The sequence below is a fragment of the Chlorocebus sabaeus genome, chromosome 19 (genome assembly GCF_047675955.1).
Source record: "Chlorocebus sabaeus isolate Y175 chromosome 19, mChlSab1.0.hap1, whole genome shotgun sequence".
In the NCBI taxonomy this organism is placed as follows: Eukaryota; Metazoa; Chordata; class Mammalia; order Primates; family Cercopithecidae; genus Chlorocebus; species Chlorocebus sabaeus.
Window position 1 is genome coordinate 25,965,926 of NC_132922.1, and position 22,114 is coordinate 25,988,039.

General features: G+C 47.8%; 1 protein-coding gene across 3 annotated transcripts in view; it reads right to left on the reverse strand.

Annotated features, from left to right (window-relative positions):
• SGSM1 (small G protein signaling modulator 1) overlaps positions 1–22,114 on the reverse strand; it is a 119,668-nt gene that overhangs the window by 62,594 nt on the left and 34,960 nt on the right. For all 3 annotated transcript variants that reach the window (XM_007975205.3, XM_007975204.3, XM_073006866.1), the window contains 7 exons: positions 20,772–20,847; positions 18,492–18,654; positions 15,256–15,408; positions 9,879–9,946; positions 9,498–9,643; positions 9,248–9,379; positions 4,931–5,055 (listed from right to left, as the gene is read on the reverse strand). In XM_007975205.3, the coding sequence (XP_007973396.2) occupies positions 4,931–5,055; positions 9,248–9,379; positions 9,498–9,643; positions 9,879–9,946; positions 15,256–15,408; positions 18,492–18,654; positions 20,772–20,847 (863 nt within the window). The remainder of the gene's footprint in view (positions 1–4,930; positions 5,056–9,247; positions 9,380–9,497; positions 9,644–9,878; positions 9,947–15,255; positions 15,409–18,491; positions 18,655–20,771; positions 20,848–22,114) is intronic.

Sequence of the window (22,114 nt, forward strand, 5' to 3'; positions counted from 1 at the left end):
CCACCAGCCATCAGCAAGGAGGAGCTCTGTGGCCACAGTCTCTTTGGATCCATGAAAATGACACCAACAGCCCCCATGACTGAGAGCCCTGTCCAGGTGCCAGGCTCCCAGCTAAGGGTTTTCCACGCACTTCTGTTACATAAATTCTCCCTATATGCTTATTCAGAGGTTCCCTTACTACATTCCCATCTTACAGATAAATAATATGAGGCTCAAGGAAGTGGAGCTGATTGTCCCAGGCCGCATAGCTAGGAAGGAGCAAGGGCTGTTTCTGGTTTTCTTTTGCATGTTTTAGCAGCTTTACTGAGGTATAATTTACACACCATAGAATTTACTCACTGTAAGTGTACAGTCTGATGAGTAAATATACAGATTTGGGCAACCATCATCACCAGCCAGCTTTAAAACATTTTTACCACCCCCAAAAGGTTCCTGTTGCCTGTTTGTGGTCAAACTTCCTTCCCACCCACAGCCCTAGGCAACCAACAGTCTGCTTTCTGACTCCACAGATGTGCCTTTTTCTGGACATTCCATCTAAATAGAATCCTACATGTGCCCTTCATGGCTGGCTCCTTTCATGTGATATAAGGCTTTTGAGGTTCGTCCATGTTGTAATGTCCACTGGTGATTTATCCCTTTTTATAAACAAGTAATATTCTGTTGCATGGATGGACCACAGATGTCTACATCCATTCTTCAGTTGATGGGCATTTGGCTTGCTTCCAGTCTGGGGCTATTATGAATAATGCTGTTATAAGCATTTGTGTGTAAGTTTTTGTGTGGGCCTAAGTTTTCATTTCTCTTGGGTAGATCCCTATGAGCGGAACTGCTGGGTCACATGATAAGGGGATGTTACAAGAAACTGCCAAACTGGTCTGCAAATTGGTTGTCCTACCAGCAGCACAGGAGGGTTCCATTGCTGCTCCACACAGCAGAGTTGAGATTGGAGGCAAGTCCAGCCTGACTCCAGAACCCCAATATCCAGCTTTTTGGTGACATTTTCTCTGTAACACTGGGATACCCAGCTAGTGAGGATCCTGGCTGTGCAGGAGTGAGGTTGGCCGTGAAAAGAAAAAAGAGTTCCGGCTAGGCACGGTGGCTCACGCCTGTAATCCCAACACTTTGGGAGGCCAGGGTGGCTGGATCACCTGAGGTCAGGAGTTCGAGACCAGCTTGACCAACATGGAGAAACCCCGTCTCTACTAAAAATACAAAATTATCCAGGCGTGGTGGCACATGCCTGTAATCCCAGTTACTCGGGAGGCTGAGGCAGGAGAATTGCTTGAACCTGGGAGGCAGAGGTTGCAGTGAGCCGAGATCACACCATTGTACTCCAGCCTGGGCCACAGGAGCGAAACTCCATCTCAAAAAAAAAAAAAAAAACAGAGGCTCCTGCACAAGCTCAGACAAAAACCACCCCACTTCATTGCTTCTTGGTCCCCCAAGGGATGCTGGAGCTCCTGGGGCAAACCCCTTCCCCACACACCAACCTCCGTATTTCTGACTCCTGCCATTTATCTTCCATTGAGCCTCAGGTTCTGGTAATAACAAGGATAGATAGGAGTTCACAGCCCAGGGCTAGAGGCACCCCAGCTCCTAGGCAGTGACCTTAGAAGTTCTGATTCAGCCAGAACTCAGTATCAAAGTGCCTACGAGGTGCCTGTTCACCAACAGGGAAAGATGATGCGGAAACACGGGTCCCCGATGATCTGCGCTGGGGTGGGGCTTGGCAATCATCGGAGCCAATGCTTTTCCCAAAACACTAGCATCAGGTTTCTGGCCCACACAACCCTGGGCTCAAGTCCAAGCAACAAACAGGGTCCTCGTGTAGTTAAAGCTTTGACGTTGGGTGCAAGATGCTTAAAGGTTTGAGAAGCCCCTGAAGATCCCCTGGGGATGCCTTCAATTCTAAGGAGACTGTCTTATCCTACTTCTCCACTTCATAAAAAGGGAACCCTGAGGCTCACTGAGGTGAAGTGACGTACCCCAGGTCATCCAGCAAGGTGAGAGTGGAGCAAAGGCTTGGGACCGTAGCATACGTCCATCCATCTCCTTGCCCATTCATTGTCTTCCAGTAGAATGTAAGCTCTGAGAAGGTAAAGATTTTCCCCTCCTTTTCTACAACGGCTGTCTCCCTTGCATCTAGCACAGTGGCTGGCACAGAGTAGGTGCTCAGTAAATATCCACTGAATGAATCCAGGTCTCCTGACTTCCCTAGTTCATTTCACAAGGCTGATGTGAGCACCTACTATGTGCTACAAGCTGTGGTAGGTGCTGGGGATAATATACGAACAAGACAGGACTCTTGCCTTTAAGGCACTGAACTCTTGAGGGCAAGATGGTAGGTATACAGACACAGATCAACTGTGTAGTCACACAGTCTTCTAAATGCTACAAAGGAGATTCAGCGCTTATGTGATCTGGACTCAGCGGGGAAGTCAAAGAAGGCTTTAGACCAAGGTTTAAGATAAAGAGGCTAAGGCGAGGTTCCAAGCCCACAGCACCTCGGGACACCTCCCCTATTCTTCCATGATGGTCTTCTGATTAGAAGAAACTCTAGAGTCTGGGAGGCTGAGGTGGGAGGCTTGCTTGAAGCCAGAAGTTCAAGACCAGCCTGGGTGACAAAATGAGACACCATCTCTATATAAAATAGAAATTTTAAAAATAAATAAAAATAACCTTGTGAGGCGACCGAGACAGGCAGATCACTTAAGATAAGATTGAGACCAGCCTGGCCAACATGATGAAAACCCATCTCTACTGAAAATACAAAAATTAGCTGGGTGTGTGGCAAGTCCCTGTAATCCTAGCTACTCGGGAGGCTGAGGTGGGAGAATCGCTTGAACCCAGGAGGCGGAGGTTGCAGTGAGCCAAGATCGCGTCACTGCATTCCAGCCTGGGCAACAGAACGAGACAGTGTTTCAAAAAAACGAATAAATAAATAAGATAAAATATGAATAAATAAAATTAAAGTGTTTAAAAAGAGAGAGTGAGATACTGCAGGGTCTGGCTGGAGCTGAATTATTGTGCCTAGCACAGGACCAATTGTCCTGTCCACTGACCAGCTCTGAAGACAGATGGTGACTCCTGCACAATAAATGACCAGCTTAGAAAACATCTTTTTTTTTTTTTTTTTTGAGATGGAGTCTCGCTTTGTCATCCAGGCTGGAGTGCAGTGGCACGATCTCGGCTCATTGCAGCCTCCGCCTCCTGGGTTCAAGCAATTTTCTGCCTCAGCTCCCCGAGTAGCTGGGATTACAGGTGCCCGCCACTATGCCCAGCTAAGTTTTGTATTTTTAGTAGAGACAGGGTTTCACTATGTTGGTCAGGCTGGTCTTGAACTCCTGACCTCATGATACACCCACCTCAGCCTCCCAAAATGCTGGGATTACAGGTATGAGCCACCACGCCCGGCCTAGAGAACATTTTTCATCAGTACAAGGCCAGATGTTTCTTGAAAAGAGTCCATATTTTTTGAGATACACATTAAAATATTTACAGATGAAATCATGTCTGCATGTTGCTTCAGAATAATATATATATATATATTATTTATTTATTTATTTATTTTTGAGATGGAGTCTTGCTTTGTCACCCAGGCTGGAGTGCAGTGGCACGATCTCGGCTCACTGCAAGCTCCGCCTCCCAGGTTCATGTCATTCTCCTGCCTCAGCCTCCGGAGTAGCTGGGACTACAGGCATCTGTCACCAGGCCTGGCTAATTTTTCGTATTTTTAGTAGATACCGGGTTTCACTGTGTTAGCCAGGATGGTCTTGATCTCCTGACCTCGTGATCCGTCCGCCTCCACCTCCCAATTATAGGTGTGAGCCACCATGCCAGGCATGTATATATATATATTTTTAAGACAGAGTCTTGCTCTGTTGCACAGGCTGGAGTGCAATGATGCGATCTCAGCTCACTGCAACCTCTGCCTCCTGGGTTCAAGCAATTCTCCTGCCTCACCCTCCTCTGAGTAGCTGGGATTACAGGCATGCGCCACCATGCCCAGCTGATCTTTGTCTTTTTGGTAGAGATGGGGTTTCACCATGTTGGCCAGGCTGGTCTTGAACTCCTGACCTCATGATCCACCTGCTTCAGCCTCCCGAAGTGTTGGGATTACGGGTGTGAGCCACCGCACCTGGCCCAGAATAATATTATTCTGGAAGGAGGAAATGGGTTCATGGCCATGAGGGCAGGGTGATGGGTACCTGAGTTCTGTCTATCTTTAGGTTAAAAATTCTTAATTGCAAAGTATTTTTTTAGGAAAGCAATAAAATGTAATATAAAAATAAGATTCGATGTGGACTTGGAGCAGGAAAAACCACTGCTTCTCCTCCCCACCAGCAGCCAAGCCTCCTCAAGCTGAAATATTTGAACCAGCCACACCCCTGCACCATGGCTTTATTTGTTCCTCCTAAAGTCTTCCCTAATTGGGCTGAAATCCAGGCACCGCAGCAGGAAATCCCCTGTCCCTGCATTCCTTTCAAGTGTCACTCGAAAGCCTTTCCTGGGTCTTATAAATCACAGGATTTCATGGCAGATGCAGCCCTGGACTAGATGCCTGCTAATACCTCCTGCCTTCCCTTTTTATTGAGTGATCGAGAAGGAGGACAGAGACTGAAGAATATTTGCCATTTGTAGGCTTAGAAGATCTCTGTAAAGATTTCTCCCTCTGGATGGTTTTGTCCAGGGCATTGCCAACTCCCAGGCCTTAAGACTCTTCCAGCTGGTTTCCGGATCCTCTCGAGCCTTTGAGTTTCCCAGGAGGCCACAGCTGCAGGGAGGCTGAGCCAAGGGACCCTAACAAGAAGGCAGAAGAGCGGGCAGAAGCAGGGGCTGGATACAAGCCTCCCCTCTCCCGGGGAGGAACTTCCTTGTGCCGAGGGGAGTGGAGGGACCCAAGGGACACATAGCAGACGCAGTGCCCTACCTCTTCTCATAGTCCAGGTCCCCCACAGACCCGTTCATCAGCTGGTTGGGGGTCCACTTCAAGGTCATGACGTCAGCCGTCTGGTGCAGGGACAGGTACCCTGGCACAGCCTCCATGTCGTCCCTCTGCAGAGAGAGGAGGACTCAGGTCTGGCCATGGTGCTGGAGTCGCTGTGGACATAGGTCCTGGCCCATTTGACTCAAGAACACACAATCGGAACTAAGAGGTTGGGTTAATCCCTTCAAGGCCCTGGCCACGTGGAAGCCTCCTTCCAGGTGGCCTTGCTAAGCAAAGCCATTTGCAGCCAACCTCCCAGGATGGGTTCTACATCATTCAGCTGTAAAAGCCTCCCACTCCCATCACTTTCACACTCTGACTTCCTACTGATCTCGAGGGTCCCTGACCCCAGGTTCCTTCAGAGCCAGGAAGGAGGCCCTGCCCCACTGAAAATCATGCTTTCCAAAACAGAAGGCATTTATCTTGGCCAGGCTTAAGGGAGAAACAGATGGCAGCTGGGCTCTAGGGCCCGTCCCAGAGACAATACTCAGAAACCTCCTCCCAAAGACCCCCGCCACACTCCCCGCCCAGTAGCCGGTCCCTTTTCTCCCCTAGAGTTACCTACAGGGATTCTCACCGGCTTTGTTTTATCCCAGGTGGGTGTGTGGGGAGGGCAATGTCACCATCCCCCCACCAAAATCACCCCAACATTTACTGAGCACCAAATGTGTCCCGAGCACGGCTCAGCCTTCAAACCCACTGTCTTGATTTAACCCACGCGCTTACAACCCCAAGGGAGGAGCAGTGCAGTATTTCATCGATCCAAAGACACACATCTTGACTGTTCATGTTTTCATGTACCTGAAATGGGGGTGGGTCTTCTAATCACAACCGTGACGTGGCTGTCCTGCCTGACTGAACAGCCGTTCAAAGCATCATCATTTCAATTAAGTTTTGGACACGGTTGTTATTTCACATGTGGAATGTAGGTGCTATTTTAAATGTCTTCAAAAAGATTTGACCGCAATTCATCTTTGAATGGAAAACCTACTGTGCACATATGAAGGCTAGGAACAGAGCGGTAGAGTGCCTACGTGATGCTGGCAAGACAGGCATGTATTCATCCCTGCAGGGAAGCCCACAAGTCCAGATTGTCTTTCTTCTTCTTCTTTTTTTTTTGTGAGATGGAGTCTTGCTCTGTTGCCAAGACTGGAGGGCAGTGGTGCGATTTTGGCTCACTGCAACGTCTGCTTCCCAGGTTCAAGTGATTCTTTTGCCTCAACTTCCCAAGTAGCTGGGATTACAGGCACCTGCCATCATGCCCGGCCAATTTTTGTATTTTTTTTTTTTTTTAGGGGAGATGGGGTTTTGCCATGTTGGCCAGGCTGGTCTCAATCTCCTGATCTCAGGTGATCCATCTGCCTTGGCCTCCCAAAGTCCTAGGATTACAGGCATAAGCCACTGTGGCCAGCCAAGATTTTCTTGTAAAGCAACAAACAAATACTTTACAGGACTTAAGAACCATCACAGCCTGGGTGCAGTGGCTCACGCCTGCAATCCCAGAGGTTTGGGAGGCTGAGGTGGGATAATTACCTGAGCCCAGGAGTTTTACATTAGCCTGGACAATGTAGCAAGACCCCATCTCTACAAAAAAATAACTTAAAAATTAGCCAGGCATGGTGGTACACACCTGTAGTCCCAGCTGCTCAGGAGGCTGAGGTGGGAGGCTTGCTTGAGCCCAGGAGTTTGAGGCTGCAGTGAGCCATGATCACACCACTGCACTCCAGCCTGGGTGACAGTGAGACCTTGTCTCAAAAAAAAAAAAAAAAAAAAAAAAGACAAAAAACAAAACACATCCCGGAGATGAGAGTGGACATTCTTGCAAGAAATGCTGCACTTTCTGTGCTCCTGGATCAGGGACCACCAAACTTTTTGTGTAAAGGGACAAATAGGAAATATTTTTTGGATTTGTAAGCTATACAAGCTCAGCTGCAACCACTCAACTCTGCCAGCAAGGCCTGAAAGCAGTCATAGGCTGTAGCTGTATCCCAATAAAACTTTATTTGCATAAACAAGTAGAGGCACAGATGATTGTTAACTCCTTCTCTTGATGGAACAGAAAACAATATGTGGAAAAATGAGGGCACTGATGACTCTAAGTCGAAAAGTGATACAGAGGATGGAACTCTGAACTGGAAGAAGTTTGAAGAATATCTTAATTAATGCATTTCAATGACATTTTCCCTGTGTGTTACTTATAAAAGTGATACAGATTAAAAAACAAAACTACATCCATATAAGTTTCAAAGACCTCTTTCAAAAAGCATAAGCTAAATTTTCTAAGTAGCAAAACAAAACAAAACAAAAACACTGTATATAATCTAAATAGCTTTTTTTTTTTTTTTTTTTGAGACAGAGTCTTGCTCTGTTTACCAGTCTGGAGTGCAACGGCCCAGTCTCGGCTTACTGCAACCTCCACCTCCTGGGTTCAAGCAATTCTGCCTCAGCCTCCCGAGTAGCTGGGACTACAGGCGCCCACCACCGTACCCAGCTATTTTTTCCTATTTTCAGTAAAGACAGGGTTTCACCACATTGGCCAGGCTGGTCTTGGACTCTGACCTTGTGATCCTCCTGCCTCAGCCTTCTAAAGTGCTAGGATTACTGACATGAGCCAGCAATCCCTCTAAATAGCATTTTTAATTTGTTTAGATTACATTAAGAAACGTATCTTAGGCGGGACCCAGTGGCTCATGCCTGTAATTCCAGCACTTTGGGAGGCAGAGTGGGCAGATCACAAGGTCAGGAGATGGATACCATCCCGGCTAACACGGTGAAACCCCGTCTCTACTAAAAATATAACAAATTAGCTGGGCGTGGTGGCGGGCGCCTATAGTCCCAGTTACTTGGGAGGCTGAGGCAGGAGAAAGGCGTGAACCCGGGAGGCAGAGCTTGCAGTCAGCCGATATCGTGCCATTGCACTCCAGCCTGGGCGACAGAGCGAGACTCCGTCTGAAAACAAACAAAAAAAAAGAAAACAGTGTATCTTAAATCAGTGGCTTCTTAGATTTGCAGCAATCGGATTTTATACCCATTGTGATGCAGATATGGAGGCTCAGAGGGAAAAGTGACTTGCTCAAGGTCACTCAGTGATTAAAACTGACTACAGAGATGGAGTGGTTGATGGTTTTCCCTTTGCTTCCTCCCGCTGAGAGCCCAAACACCACAATGACCATGCAACCAAATGGCCCTAGGGAGGATACAGCCAAAGGGGACACTGCCTGAAGGCAGGAACTACATATGCCTCACCTACCACCCATCCCTGCAGCCTAGCTGTGTGATGGGGCGGAGAAGGTGACTGAGTGATGGCACTGACTCTGGCACCCGCTGGCCTGAATTCAAATCATAACTGTCTGCACCTTACTTCACCTGTATAGCCCTCAGTATTACCATCTGATAATACTGAGGCCTGAAATAATGGTACCTGCCTCAAAGGGTCGTTGGGAGGTTTAAGAGTTAATACAGTTGAAAACATTTTGCACAGTGCCTGACACATAGAGAAGCATCAAGAAATATTGGTCATGAGAATGAAGGTCTTGACACCATATGCACCTAGCACATAGCAGGTCCACGGAAATGTTAGCTGAATCAATGAGTGAGAACAAGAGGGAACAGATGGATAGAAGCCTGAGTATGCAGGTGAGTGAAGAGATGGACGGGAAAATAAATGGACAAATGGATGGATGGACGGATGGATGGAAAGATGGGTGGATAAATGAATGTAAAGATGGGTGGATTGGCCGGGCGCGGTGGCTCATGCCTGTAATCCCAGCACTTTGGGAGGCCGAGGCGGGCGGATCACGAGGTCAGGAGATCGAGACCATCCTGGCTAACATGGTGAAACCCCATTTCCACTAAATATACCAAAAATTAGCTGGGTGAGGTGGCAGGCGCCTATAGTCCCAGCTACTCGGGAGGCTGAGGCAGGAAAATGGTGTGAACCTGGGAGGCGGAGCTTGCAGGGAGCTGAGATCGCGCCACTGCACTCCAGACTGGACGACGGAGCGAGACTCCGTCTCAAAAAAAAAAAAAAAGATGGGTGGATGGATGGATGTGACAATGGGTGGATGGATGGATGGATGTAAGGATGGGGGGATGTACATATAGATTGACGGATGAATGAATGTTGGGCAGATGGATGTGTGCATGGGTGAGTGGATAAATGGATGAATGGATTGGCAACCTGGAGCCAGAGAGGCCTCTTCCTCCATAACCTAGAGTGAGACCCTCGGTGCAAGATCTGGGCCCAAGATAACCTCTCACCGGCTGAACCAGAACGTTGTTTTTGCCATAGAGCAGGGTGGCACGGGAGTTCTGATGCAGGGACTCCACATAATCGCGGGCAGAGAGGGATGGCCGGTCGTCCATGCTGCCACTGGAATGCCTCTTCTGGATCTGGTAGAGTGTGAGGGGAGACAGAGGGATGAGGCCTGAGGTGACCTTGAGGGCTCCTACCCTGTTTCCTGCCCCCATGCGAGGTCCCTCCCACAGCCCCACCGTCTACCCCACTCACACAGAGCGCAGGGCGCTTGGTGGGCGAGTCCTGCCGCACGTGGGAGCTGTGGATGCGGTGCCTCTGGACAAGTTCGTCAGCCGAGGGATCGGTCCAGAAGTGATCTGCAGTCTTCATCTTGGTGTACTCTAGGGCACAGGGCCCCACTGAGGGGCACGCGGGAGCTGGGAACCCACTGCCCCGGAAAGTACTCCCGCTCATCTACCACCAGATGACCGCCCACCTCACTACCCTCTCTTCCAGCCTGCCAGGACAACGTGAATTTTGATGGGCGAGGCTGGACAGGGGTGAGAGTGTCCCAGAGGAGTTGCCCCTGAGACTCAAGACCAGGGGTCTAGATGAAGCTCAGCTCCATCTAGAAGTGGTCACAGGACCACTTACCCAACAAAGACGCAAGGATGGGGCCGTCCACAGGGTCCATCAGGAGAGCTTCCTTCTCATAGTATTTACTAGCAAGAGGAGAGAATATGCAGGTTTGGATGGAGACCAGCAGAGGACGCACAATCCACAGACGAGAGTTCAATCCCCAGTGTCACTTGGTTACCACCCAGAGCCTCAGCTGCCCCATCTGTAAAATGGGGATAATAATAATATAGCTCATAGGGCTGACAGAAGGACTTTTTTTGTTGTTTTTAAAGATAAGATCTTTCTCTGTCACCCAGGCTAGAATGCAGTGGCACAATCAAAGTGCACTGTAACCTCGAACTCCTGGCCTCAAGTGATCCTTCCACTTCAGCCTCCCGATTAGCTGGGGCTAGAGGCATGTGCCACCAGACCTGGCTAATTTTTTAATTTTTTGTAGAGACAGGGTCTTATTACTTTGCCCAGGCTGGTCTTGAATTCCTGGCCTCAAGTGATCCCACCAACTTGGCCTCCAAAGCACTGAGATTACAGGCATAAGCCACAACGCCCAGCCTATTGGAAGGACTTTTGAGAGAAACAAAAAATTAAAGGCATTTAGCGGAGTGCTCAGCATGTACCTCCTTAACACATGGTCATGATAGAGCCTTTATAATAATAACAGGAATAATAATTAATAGGTTGCGGAGGCCTGGCTGACTCTATCTGCCTCTACCACATCTTCCATTTGAGACAGGAAGTGACTTAGAGGCTCAGATGATGTCTGCCCTTCTATTACTGGGGCAACCAAATGCTGTTTAGCAGCAGTGGGTACTGAAAGGCTGTATAACAAGCTTTCCCGCCTTGATAACTAATATGGAGAGCACTGGCCTCAGATGCTCAAAAATGCCCCCTGGGATGTGGCTGTGAAGAATAACAAGTGATGCCATCTGATATGGTTTGGCCGTGTCCCCACCCAAATCCCAAATTGAATTCTATCTCCCAGACTTCCCATGTATTGTGAGAGCAACCCAGAGGAAGGTAATTGAATCATGGGGGCTGGTCTTTCCCATGCTATTCTTGTGATCATAAGTCTTACGAGATATGATGGGTTTATCAGAGGTTTCTGCTTTTGCTTCTTCCTCATTTTTCTCTTGCCACCACCATGTAAGAAGTGCTTTTGCCTCCTGCCATGATTCTGAGGCCTCCCCAGCCATGTGGAACTTTAAATCCAATTAAACCTCTTTTTGTTCCCAGTTTCAGGCATATATTTATCAGCAGTATGAAAATGAACTAATACACCATCAATATAATGTTTGTGCTAAATGTTTCCACAACTGACTTATTGTGTAGTGGTTTCTAATTCCTTGAAAACTCATACAGTCTAGAAACAAACAATTTCAGGATGGAAAAGGACCTTGTTCTGACCTCCCAAGGGATCTCAGGCCCAGAGAGGGTGTTGCGGGAAGTCAGGGACTCTGAACGGAGCGACCGGCTGAAGCCATGGCAGAAGAACACAAATTGTGAAGATTTCATGGACATTTGTTAGTTCCCCAAATTAATACTTTTATAATTTCTTACACCTGTCTTTACTGTAATCTCTGAACATAAATTGTGAAGATTTCATGGACAATTATCACTTCCCCAATCAATACCCTTGTGATTTCCTATGCCTGTCTTTACTTTAATCTCTTAATCCCGTCATCTTCTTCGTAAGCTGAGGAGGATGAATGTCGCCTCAGGACCCTGTGATTGTACCAACTGCACAAATTGTTTGTACAGCATGTGTGTTTGAACAATATGAAATCTGGGCATCTTAAAAAAAGAACAGGGTAACAGTGATGTTCAGGGAACGAGAGGCAACTTTGAACTGGCTGCCGGTGAGCCGGGCGGAACAGAGCTATATTTCTCCTCTTTCATAAGCAAATAGGAGAAATATCACTGAACTCTTTTTCTCAGCAAGGAACAGCCCTGAGAAAGAGAATGCGCCCTGAAGGTAGGCCTATGAATGGCCCTCTCAGCCGTCTTTTATGGTCGAAGTCGAAGGGATGAAATAAGCCCCAGTCTCCTGTAGTGCTCCCAGGCTTATCACGTGGAGGAAAATTCCCACCTAATAAATTTTGGTCAGACGGGTTGTCTGCTCTCAAACCCTGTTTCCTGATAAGATGTTATCAACGACAATGCGTGCGGAAACTTCATTAGCAATTTTAATTTCACCTCATCCAGTGGTCCTGTGATCTTGCCCTGCCTCCACTTGCTTTGTGATATTTTATTACCTTGTAAAGTATGTGATCTCTGTGACCCACACCCTATTCATGCACTGCCTCCCCTTTTGAAAATCGCTAATAGAAACTTGCTGGTTTTACGGCGCGGGGAACATCACGGATCCTGCCAACATGAGATGTCTGTCCTGGACACCCAGCTTTAAATTTTTCTCTCTTGTGCTTTTTCCCTTTACTTCTCAACCCAGCTGAGACACTTAGGAAATAGAAAAGGACCCACGTTAAACATCGGGAGTGGGTTCTCCCAAAAGAGGGTAAGTGATTTAGTTGCTGGAGGCCATACAGCAGGCAGATACAGGCTTGGGCTGAGCCCACCTGCCTCAACTCTTGCCAGCATACAGTAGAAAGTAAAGGACATGGGATCTGGAGTGACACAGAGTGGGTGGGAGCCCAGCTATGCCACTCCCTGCCTTGCTGTGTGTCGCTGGACAAGTGAGAGCCCTCTCTGAGCTTTGGTCCTCGGCTGTAAAATGGGAGAAAGTATAGAACTCAAATGCCTGGGTTGTTGGAAGGATTCAATGACAACTTGCTTACATAGCGCAGCACAGAGCCCAACATCAGGGAATCCTCACGAAATGGTGGCAACATCACTGTAATCTTACCCCCTAAGAGTCTTTCATCAACTGGAATATTGTATGAGCCAGAATTGACATGCTCTGGACTTATTCAATATCAAGGTTGTACATTTTGGCATCAAATCTGAAGATAACACATTAAGAAACTTTTCACTTTGCCACCACTCAGTTTCTAAAAATCAGCAGAATTATATGATCAAAACCTTTGAACGTGCTGCCTCAAAAATGAGCAGGTAGGACTCTCAAAATAAATAAAAAATGACCAGGCACAGTGGCTCATGCCTGTAATCCCAGCACTTTGGGAGGCCAAGGTGGGAAGACCACCTGAGGCCAGGAGTTCGAGACCAGTCTGCCCAATATGGTGAAACCCCGTCTCTACTAAAAATACTAAATTAGTCTGGCATGGTGGTGCGTGCCTGTAAAACCAGCTACTTGGGAGGCTGAGGCATGAGAATCACTTGAACATGGGAGACGGAGGTTGCAGTGAGTCAAGACTGCACCATTGTACTCCAACCTGGGTGACAGAATGAGACTCCATCTCAAAAAATAAAAATAAATTTAAAAATTAGCAGGTAGCATTGGAACCGAGGTGTGACTGTAAAAAGTAGCTGAAGGGGCCGGGCGCGGTGGCTCAAGCCTGGCCTTGAGCCAGCTGAGATTTCAGCACTTTGGGAGGCCAAGGTGGGCGGATCACAAGGTCAGGAGATCAAGACCATCCTGACTAATACAGTGAAACCCCGTCTCTACTAAAAATACCAAAAAAAAATTAGCCGGGTGTGATGGTGGGCACCTGTAGTCCCAGCTACTCGGGAGGCTGAGGCAGGAGAACGGCATGAACCCGGGAGGCAGAGCTTGCAGTGAGCCGAGATTGCGTCACTGCACTCCAGTCTGGGCGACAGAGCAAGACTCCGTCTTAAAAAAAAAAAAAAAAAAAAGAAGCTGAAAGGAGTGTCTTTGGGGTGATGAGGTTTATTGTGGAATAATTCTGTATCCTGACGGTGGCGTGGGTTATATGAAACTATACATGTGTTAAAAAGTGTCAGAGAACTGTATAAAAAAATTGAGTACATATAAAAATTAATGAAATCCAAAAAAGTTTTGCGGTTAGTTAATAGTATTGTACCAATGTCAATTTCCTGGTTTTGATCATGGTATCAAAACCATGATCTATGGGTATGTAAAATGTTATCATTGAAGTTAGGCAATTAGTACTCTCTGTACTAATTTTGCAACTTCTACGTAAATCTAAATTAAAAATAAAAAGTTGAAATGAAAAGAAAGCAGGTTGACATTGCTTCTCAAATAAATTACTAATTCCCTTTGATCAACTGAATCAGCAGGTCATATGCTCAAGGTCATATGCCAAAGGCAATAATTAAAGAGGCCCAGAAACCTTCATGGGGCAGGAGGCAGAGACATGTTATTACTACAAGGTAAATAGTGAACTGGAGATCCAGAGCTTGGATTTCTTGCAGTTTCTCTCCTGTCTCTAGGCCTCTGCACCTGCTACTCCCTCCACCAGAAACACTTCGTTCCCCATCCCATCACCTGGCTAATGCCTCCGTGCTCTTCAGATGGAGGCTTAACTGTTGCGCCATCCAGGACACTTTCCCTGACCACCAGGAGAAAATAATCACCACCACCACGCCCCCTTGGAACATCCATCACGTATTATCACCATGACTATTTGCTGGTTTTCCTTGCAGGCACAGGAACTTCACGAGAGGAGGGACTTTTTTCTCCACTTTCATGCATATTTTCCTTGCAAAGTTGCAAAGAATGATAACAAAAACATCTACTGTGTGAAGATGTGGTTAAGTCAGCACTTTTATACTCTGAAAGATGGGGAGATTCTGAGATATTACTCTCTCTCTCTCTCTCTCTCTCTCCCCCCAGCCCCATTCCTGCCACCTCTTGGGGGCTAGAGAGGCATGCTGGCCACGAGGAGTGTCAGGTGATAAATTCTTCCATGGCTCTTGAGATGATGTACAAGCTCTGTAACATGACAGGCATCACCACTGTATCCCTGATGTCTGGGTTACTGCCAGTACACAGCAGGTCCTCATTAAATATTTGCTGGATGAATGAATGCATGGATGAATGGTTACCCAAGAGGGTTCATACTATAAAACTTTCACATCAGATTAATCTAAGCTAGTGGAGAAAATGTAGAAAGGCTCACCATGCATTTTCAAAATGCTGCATATTTACCAAATTCCCTTCTCACTTCTCTGGAGTATCGGGAATCGCCATGCCATTTACCAAAGGAGATTAACAGGCACAGAGAGGCTAAGCAACTCTCTAGGGCCACACAGTGATTGAGTGGAGTAATCCACAGGAGAAGGAAGAAACTCAGGATCCCTATACTCCACTCTAAATCCGAAGACCCTGCACTGCCATTAAGCTCTTGAATCTACCCAACGTTCCAAGCATTTAATCACTTTCAAACTTAGTGGCTGTCAAAGAGAAAAAGAAAGCAGCTTTGTGTGAGGGGATGCAATTCCCATGACGGCCAGCAGGTGGGGGCAGAGCATGGCCAGGTATTGGGTCTTTCCCTCTCACCTGCTGTTTTCCACAAGGTAATGCACAATTTTGTCCAGGACCTTCTCAAACAAGGCCGTGCGAATCCACAGATGCTTGATGGCAAGTGGGGACAAGCTGGGCAGCTTCGGCAGCTTCCGCACATTCTCCTGGAGGCCCTGGATCTGGTTTCTCCTTCAAGACCAATGAGAGGAATAAATACTCACAAGAGCAAATCCACACAGGACTAATTGGCAAATGGGAGAATGTTCAATCTCTCGGGAAAATGAAGGAATGGCAGCTAAACCACAAGAGCCCGTATTGCTGCTAGCAAGCTGGTCAGGAGTTAAAAAAATAATAATACCCAATGAGTGTGCAGATGTGGTTAAACAGACACTTTCCTACACTGCCAAAGGGTAAGCCCGATTCTCATACTGATATCCCCCCGCCTCTCTCTCTTGGAAAGGAATGCTGGCTAAGAAGAGTCCTGGAGTGTAGATCCTTCATTGGGTCCCCAGTGCACTTGGGAAGCAAGCTCTTCAACATGACTGGCAGAGAGCTCCAAGACCTTGCCCCACTCATCTCTCCAACAATCTCCTTACCACTAACCCTTATCACTCCATGATCCAGCCAGACAGAGGTATGTGCAGATGCCTGAGGGCACCAGAGTCTCATCTGAAGCCTTTCCCTGGGCTGCCGCTTCTTCCAGGTTCCCTCCCCACCCATTCCCAGGCTAATCCCTCTCACTGTTTAGGTCTCAGCAAGGGCTTCACCTCCTACATACAGGAAGCTCTCCTGGACCAATTAAAGCTGGTCTGTGCTCTGTCAGCCTCCGCTCCCTGCTCACTTTTCTGTCTTCCCCTCCATGCTGTGATCTTGGGGATATGAAATTGCCAACTTATTTTGCTGTTGTTGTTGTTTTGAGATGGAATTTCACTCTTGTTGTCCAGGCTGGAGTGCAATGGCACAATTTCGGCTCACCGCAACCTCTGCCTCCCGGGTTCAAGCGATTCTCCTGCCTCAGCCTCCTGAGTAGCTGGGATTAGAGGCATGCACCACCACGCCCAGCTAATTTTGTACTTTTAGTAGAGATGGGGTTTCTCCATGTTGGTCAGGCTGGTCTCCAACTCCCGACCTCAGGTATTCTGTCTGCCTTGGCCTCCCAAAGTGCTGACTACAGGCGTGAGCCGCCGCACCCGGCCGCAACTCATTTTTTTTTTTTTTTTTTAAATAAAATACTTACTGAGAGTCTACCATGTGGCAAACATGTTCATGTTTATATCTCCAGGGCCCAGCACAGTGGCTGACACATAGAAGAGGCTTAGGAAATGTTTATGAATGAGGCCGGGCGCGGTGGCTTAAGCCTGTAATCCCAGCACTCTGGGAGGCTGAGGCGGGCGGATCACGAGGTCAGGAGATCGAGACCATCCTGGCTAACACGGTGAAACCCCGTCTCTACTAAAAAATACAAAAAATTAGCCGGGCGAGGTGGCGGGCGCCTGTGGTCCTGGCTACTCGAGAGGCTGAGGCAGGACAATGGCGTAAACCCGGGAGGCGGAGCTTGCAGTGAGCTGAGATCTGGCCACTGCACTCTAGCCTGGGTGACACAGCGAGACACCATCTCAAAAAAAAAAAAAAAAAGGTTTATGAATGAGTGATTGCATATATGAATAAATGCTTCTCCCTTACCACTTGCACAGGCATCTCTAATTCCTCCATTAGGAGGGTGACAAATCTAATCCTTTAAGAAGTTATCTGCAAACACCTGGGAACTTAGCAGATGGACTGGAAGGTACTCAAAGACCAGTTGGCTGAGAAGTCATTCCAAATGGGAGTTGACAGAGCCAAATCCTGAGCTCTGACCACCATACCGTTCTGGCCAGCAGCCCTGGGCAAGCAGGGCCTGAAACGCAAGGAAAGGGCCATTCTCATCCAGTGAAGTAGAGTGACCACCCACAACAGAGACTGCAAACATAGGACATGCTTGTATGCTTGTCTCTTCCCTGCCTTTGCCCTTGACAGACATGACCAATCAATCCATATGCTTTTCCCCAGAACACCCAATCACAGCTTCAGAACCACAGTACATTCCTCTGGAAAGCCACTAGCACCAAATTTGTTGCCAGGAGTTGAAACCAGATTTGTCATCCCTGACCAGGCTGTAGTATAGACTGGGGGTTTGGCTGTGCAGACAGGACCTCCCAGGGAGTGGCTCTGGCTGAAAGTGCTCACATGCACACATTCTGTCCATGAGCCTCCCCCTAACACATACCACCAGCCACCAAGACGAGGGAGGGAAGCCACCTCTCCCCTTCAAAGGTTACTTCAATATAAGGGTTTTTTTTAAAACTTTTTTTTTGAGAAGGAGTCTTGCCTGTTGCCCAGGCTGGAGTGCCATGGCATGATCTCAGCTCACTGCAACCTCCATCTCCCAGGTTCAAGCAATTCTCCTGCCTCAGCCTCCTGAGTAGCTGGGATTACAGGCGCCCGCCACCATGCCCGGCTAACTTGTATATTTTTAGTAGAGATGGGGTTTCACTATGTTGGCCAGGCTGGTCTTGAACTCCTGACCTCAGGTGATCCACCAGCCTCGGCCTCCCAAAGTGCTGGGATTACAGGCGTGAGCCACCACACCCAGCCGGGTTTTCAAAAAACTTTTAATCAGTGTATTTGAATGTGTTACAATATGCCTATTGATATGAGGCCCTCACGTCTGGTCCACGCAGACAGAGACCATATTGGTTCTATCAAACTTTGGTTGCCTTGCATTTAGAACAGGCTGTGGCTCCCAGTAGGCTCTCACTCAACAGTTGTTTCTTGGGCATCTACCAGGTGCTAGACACTGGCCCAGATGCTTGAGACATAATGGGAGGAAACAGATCTAGTTGCCTGCTCTCATGGAGTTCAGCATCAAGTGAGATAGACAACAATCAAACAAACCTGACATGAATAACTACAGATGGCCAATCAACAACAACTAGGAGTAAAATAAACAGGGTGATATGGAAGAGAAGACGGAGTGAGGGGTGGAATTTTCTGAGCTAACGGAAGGTCTGAATGATGGCAAGCAAGCAGCTACGGACGATCAGATGGGTGAGTCTGGTGGAGGGTGAGGCACGTGCAAAGATCCTGGGGTGAGAAAGAGTCTGGTGGGTTTGAGGAGCAGGATGGGGAGTGAAGAGAGTGCCCAGGGATGCAGGCTCTCTCGGGGCCCAGGGAGGACGGTGGACTATTCTCTGGGAAGCTGCCCCCACCTGTGCCCCACACTTTGCACTCACGCGCTCTCAATCAGCTGCTCCAGGTCTTGCACCTTGCGGCTCAGATCCTCAGCCGGCGGGAAGCTCTTGCCCACTTTCATAAAGAGGGCTGCAATCTTGTTGCTGCGTAGAAAGCCGGCCGCCCGCCGCCGAAGCCCGTGCAGGACGCAGGCCTCCACAGCCGCTGCGGGGACATGGCAGTCATCAGGCCCTGCCCTGCCCATGCTCCCCAGCACCCAGCGTGTCCCAGAGCTTCTGTCAGACACAGGAACCTTGGAGAGCCCTCTCAATCTTCTTACCCTCTGTCTTAGCCCAGAGACGGGGAGCTCACACTTGTATAGGTGCATAATCAACGTTTATTGAAAAAGTGATTATATAAGTACTCCTCATTAGGCATTTGCTGGGTGTCGGATAATTGTTAAAATTTACCTTTCCTAATTCTTGTGACAAAACCCATGAAGTAAGAGCTCTAAAGAGCAAACCAGCGCTCTCAGGGGGCAGAGCTTGACCAAGGTTATGCTATGTGCAAGGAGAAATATTGACAATTTTGATCTCATCATTTTGGGGTTTTTTTGTTTTTGTTTTGTTTTGTTGCATTAGAAAACAGTCTGTTTTGAATGAGTGATCAAATATTGCCTACTCTGCCCACAGATTTAAAATATTCCAGGAGATGATCTCTTAGATATCTTACTTTTAACTTATATATGCAGTACTTTTCATTTGCTTATGGCGATGTAAGTGAGCTGTCTATTCAGACTTTGTAGACATCGTTTAATCCTTCCTGACAACGGCTTATAAGAAACAACGGACAAAAGAAACCTCGAGGAGGTTCTTCAGGTTTCATTTAGTGCCATCAAATTTCTCCCACCCAAATACTTTTGAGTAGAGCTACCGAATTATTATACTATTTTTATCACTTTTATTCCTCTAAGTTAATTGGTAAGTATGCTAGCAAGTCTTAAGATGGACATGCATGCAATTTTATTTGGAAATAAAAATATTCGGGAACACACAAAAAGCTAGGAATACAAATAAATATATATACACACATACATATATGTATCTAATTATGTGTATGTGTATGCATGTACAGCTATATGTTTACATAAAGACATCCCACTTAAAAAAATAAGATCTTCATTTTGGGAGGCCAAGGAGAGAGGAATGTTTGAACCGAGGAATTCAAGACCAGCCCTGACAACATGGCAAGACTCTGTCTTTACAGAAAATTTAAACATTTGCCAGGTGTGGTGACACATACTTGCGGTCCCAGCTACTCGGGAAGCTGAGGTGGGAGGAACGTTTGAGCCTAGGAGGTTGAAGCTGCAGTGAGCTGTGATTATGCCACTGCACTCCAGCCTGGGGGACAGAGTGAGATCCTGTCTCAAAAAAAGAAAAAAAAGAAAGATCCTGCCCAAAGTCAATTCAAGAAAGTGGCAGAGGTGGATCCAGGTCTGCCTGGCTGTAAAGGGGGTGAACTGAGGTCTGTGGCCTCCCGGGACACGGTGTGTGCTCAGTATGTTGTGGGCCCTGTGGGGTAGTGCCCCCAGACATTTGGATGGCAGCTGATGGGCTGGCCAGCTGTCCTAGCTCAGGCTTCTCCACAGGACCAAGATCACGGGAGGGGAATTCGAACACGTCCTTCATTATGAGACACTCCAATTATTAAATTAAGACATTTTCAGGGAGACAGAAAGACTCCCACTTCTATGTACACACTGATTATCCTGACCTCAGAGACACTCAGAACCCATCTCTACCATTCTTAAAGTACAGCAAGAGCCTGGCCATGGGGTTATTTCTGGAAGCTTGTGAGCAGAGCTGGTTCAAGGAGACATGTCTGAGTCACGCTCTGAGCCCTGGGCCTGCCTGCTTTGCTGAGCCAGATGGACATGATCCTTCAGGCTATGTCACAGGCTCTTAGTTCCCTTTTTTAAAAAGTCCCCATCTACCCTCTCCCTTTACCTAGCAATAGCCACAGGCAGAATGACGGACAGGGAGCCCATTCCTCAGACGCAAGACCGTGTGTCACTTGAGGCATGGTCAGTGTGAACGGTGCCCACGGGGAGGGGAAGACAATCAACTCCTCCAGTGTTAACCACACTGACCTCTTCATGGGGTACAGCAGTCATTTTTAATTGTTTATCTACACTGTTCTATATTTTCAAATTCTCTAGTGGAGTCCCCCTTTGGAATCCAAAACTAACTTCAGAGTCATAAAGCAAAACAGTGGCTCAAAGACGCCACTTCCCCAAGGCAGCCCACAGAGAAAGAAGCCACTTTCCCAGGCCACAGACTCACCACAGAAGGAGATGATGTGGCTGCTGTCTTCGTGGACAAACTTGCGTGTCACAGCCTCCTCCATGATCTGCTTCACCTGGAAGGCAGAGGTGACCGGAGGGGAAGAGGTCCAAGGTGACCAAGGTGACCTGGGTGCAGGTGCCCCAAAAGGGCTGCACTGCTCCCCACAAGGCCTTTCGGGCTGTTTGGGATATTTTGATACCTGCTTTCCTTCCCCCTCCTCGCTTTATCTTTTGGAGGTCTGAGGCCTGCTTTCCATTTTATCTGGGCTTTATGCTTCCTATTTTGTCAATTATTTGTTCAGGTTCTTTGCACAGCGGGCTGCTGCTTCTCTTAGGGTTCACATAAAATGTCATCTCCTTTCCTGACCACACTGTCTAAGGCAGACCCCTCCCCAATCCCATCCCCTATCTTAGTTCCTGTAGGGCCTCACCACTATTCCCATTCTTTTTTTTTTTTTTTTTTTTTAAGACAGAGTTTTGCTCTTGTGGCCCCGGTTGGAGTGCAATGGCGCAATCTCGGTTCACTACAACCTCCCCCTCCCAGGTTCAAGCCATTCTCCTGCCTCTGCCTTCCAAGTAGCTGGGATTACAGGCGCCCGCCACCACGTCTGGTTAATTTTTCTATTTTTAGTAGAGAAAGGGTTTCACTATGTTGTCTTCAACTTCTGACCTCAAGTGATCCGCCCGCCTCAGCCTCCAAAAGTGCTGGGATTACAGGGGTGAGCCGCCGCACCCAGTCTACCACTATTCCCATTCTCTTTGTTGACTTGTTGACCGTCTGTTTCTCTCTTCTAGAATTTAAGTTCCGCAAGGGCAGAAACTTCATCTGCCTCATTCACTGCTGAATTTGCACAGCCTAGAACAGTGCCTGGCACAGGGCAGATGCTCAATCAACATTTTCTAAATGACTGGATGAATGAATGAATCAGTGTATGAATGAATGAATAAGATATACAAAGGAATCGAGAAAGTGCAGGGTAAAAAAACTGCCCTGGAATCAGGTAGACCTGAGTTCAAATCCCAGCTTGGAGACCTCCCAAACAGGTTTCTGATCTTATTTTGGGAAACGGATGCTCAGCGAGATAAAGGCACTTACCCAGGTAGGCAGAGCTGGCTGTCAGAGACAGGTTCCAGCTCGAGACAGACACCCAGGCTGTGTGCTCTTCCCAGCACACTCGCTCCCTCAAGAATTCTCACCTGAGTGCCTCTAATGTGCCAGGCACGGGGACACAATGCCGAAGGGCAGCTGTGCCTCTGCTCGTGGTGTCGATCCTCTGGCAGCCTGAACACCCTTCTGCTCCACTGGATTCTGGGCCCGATTCTACCCAGAGTCACCGTGGG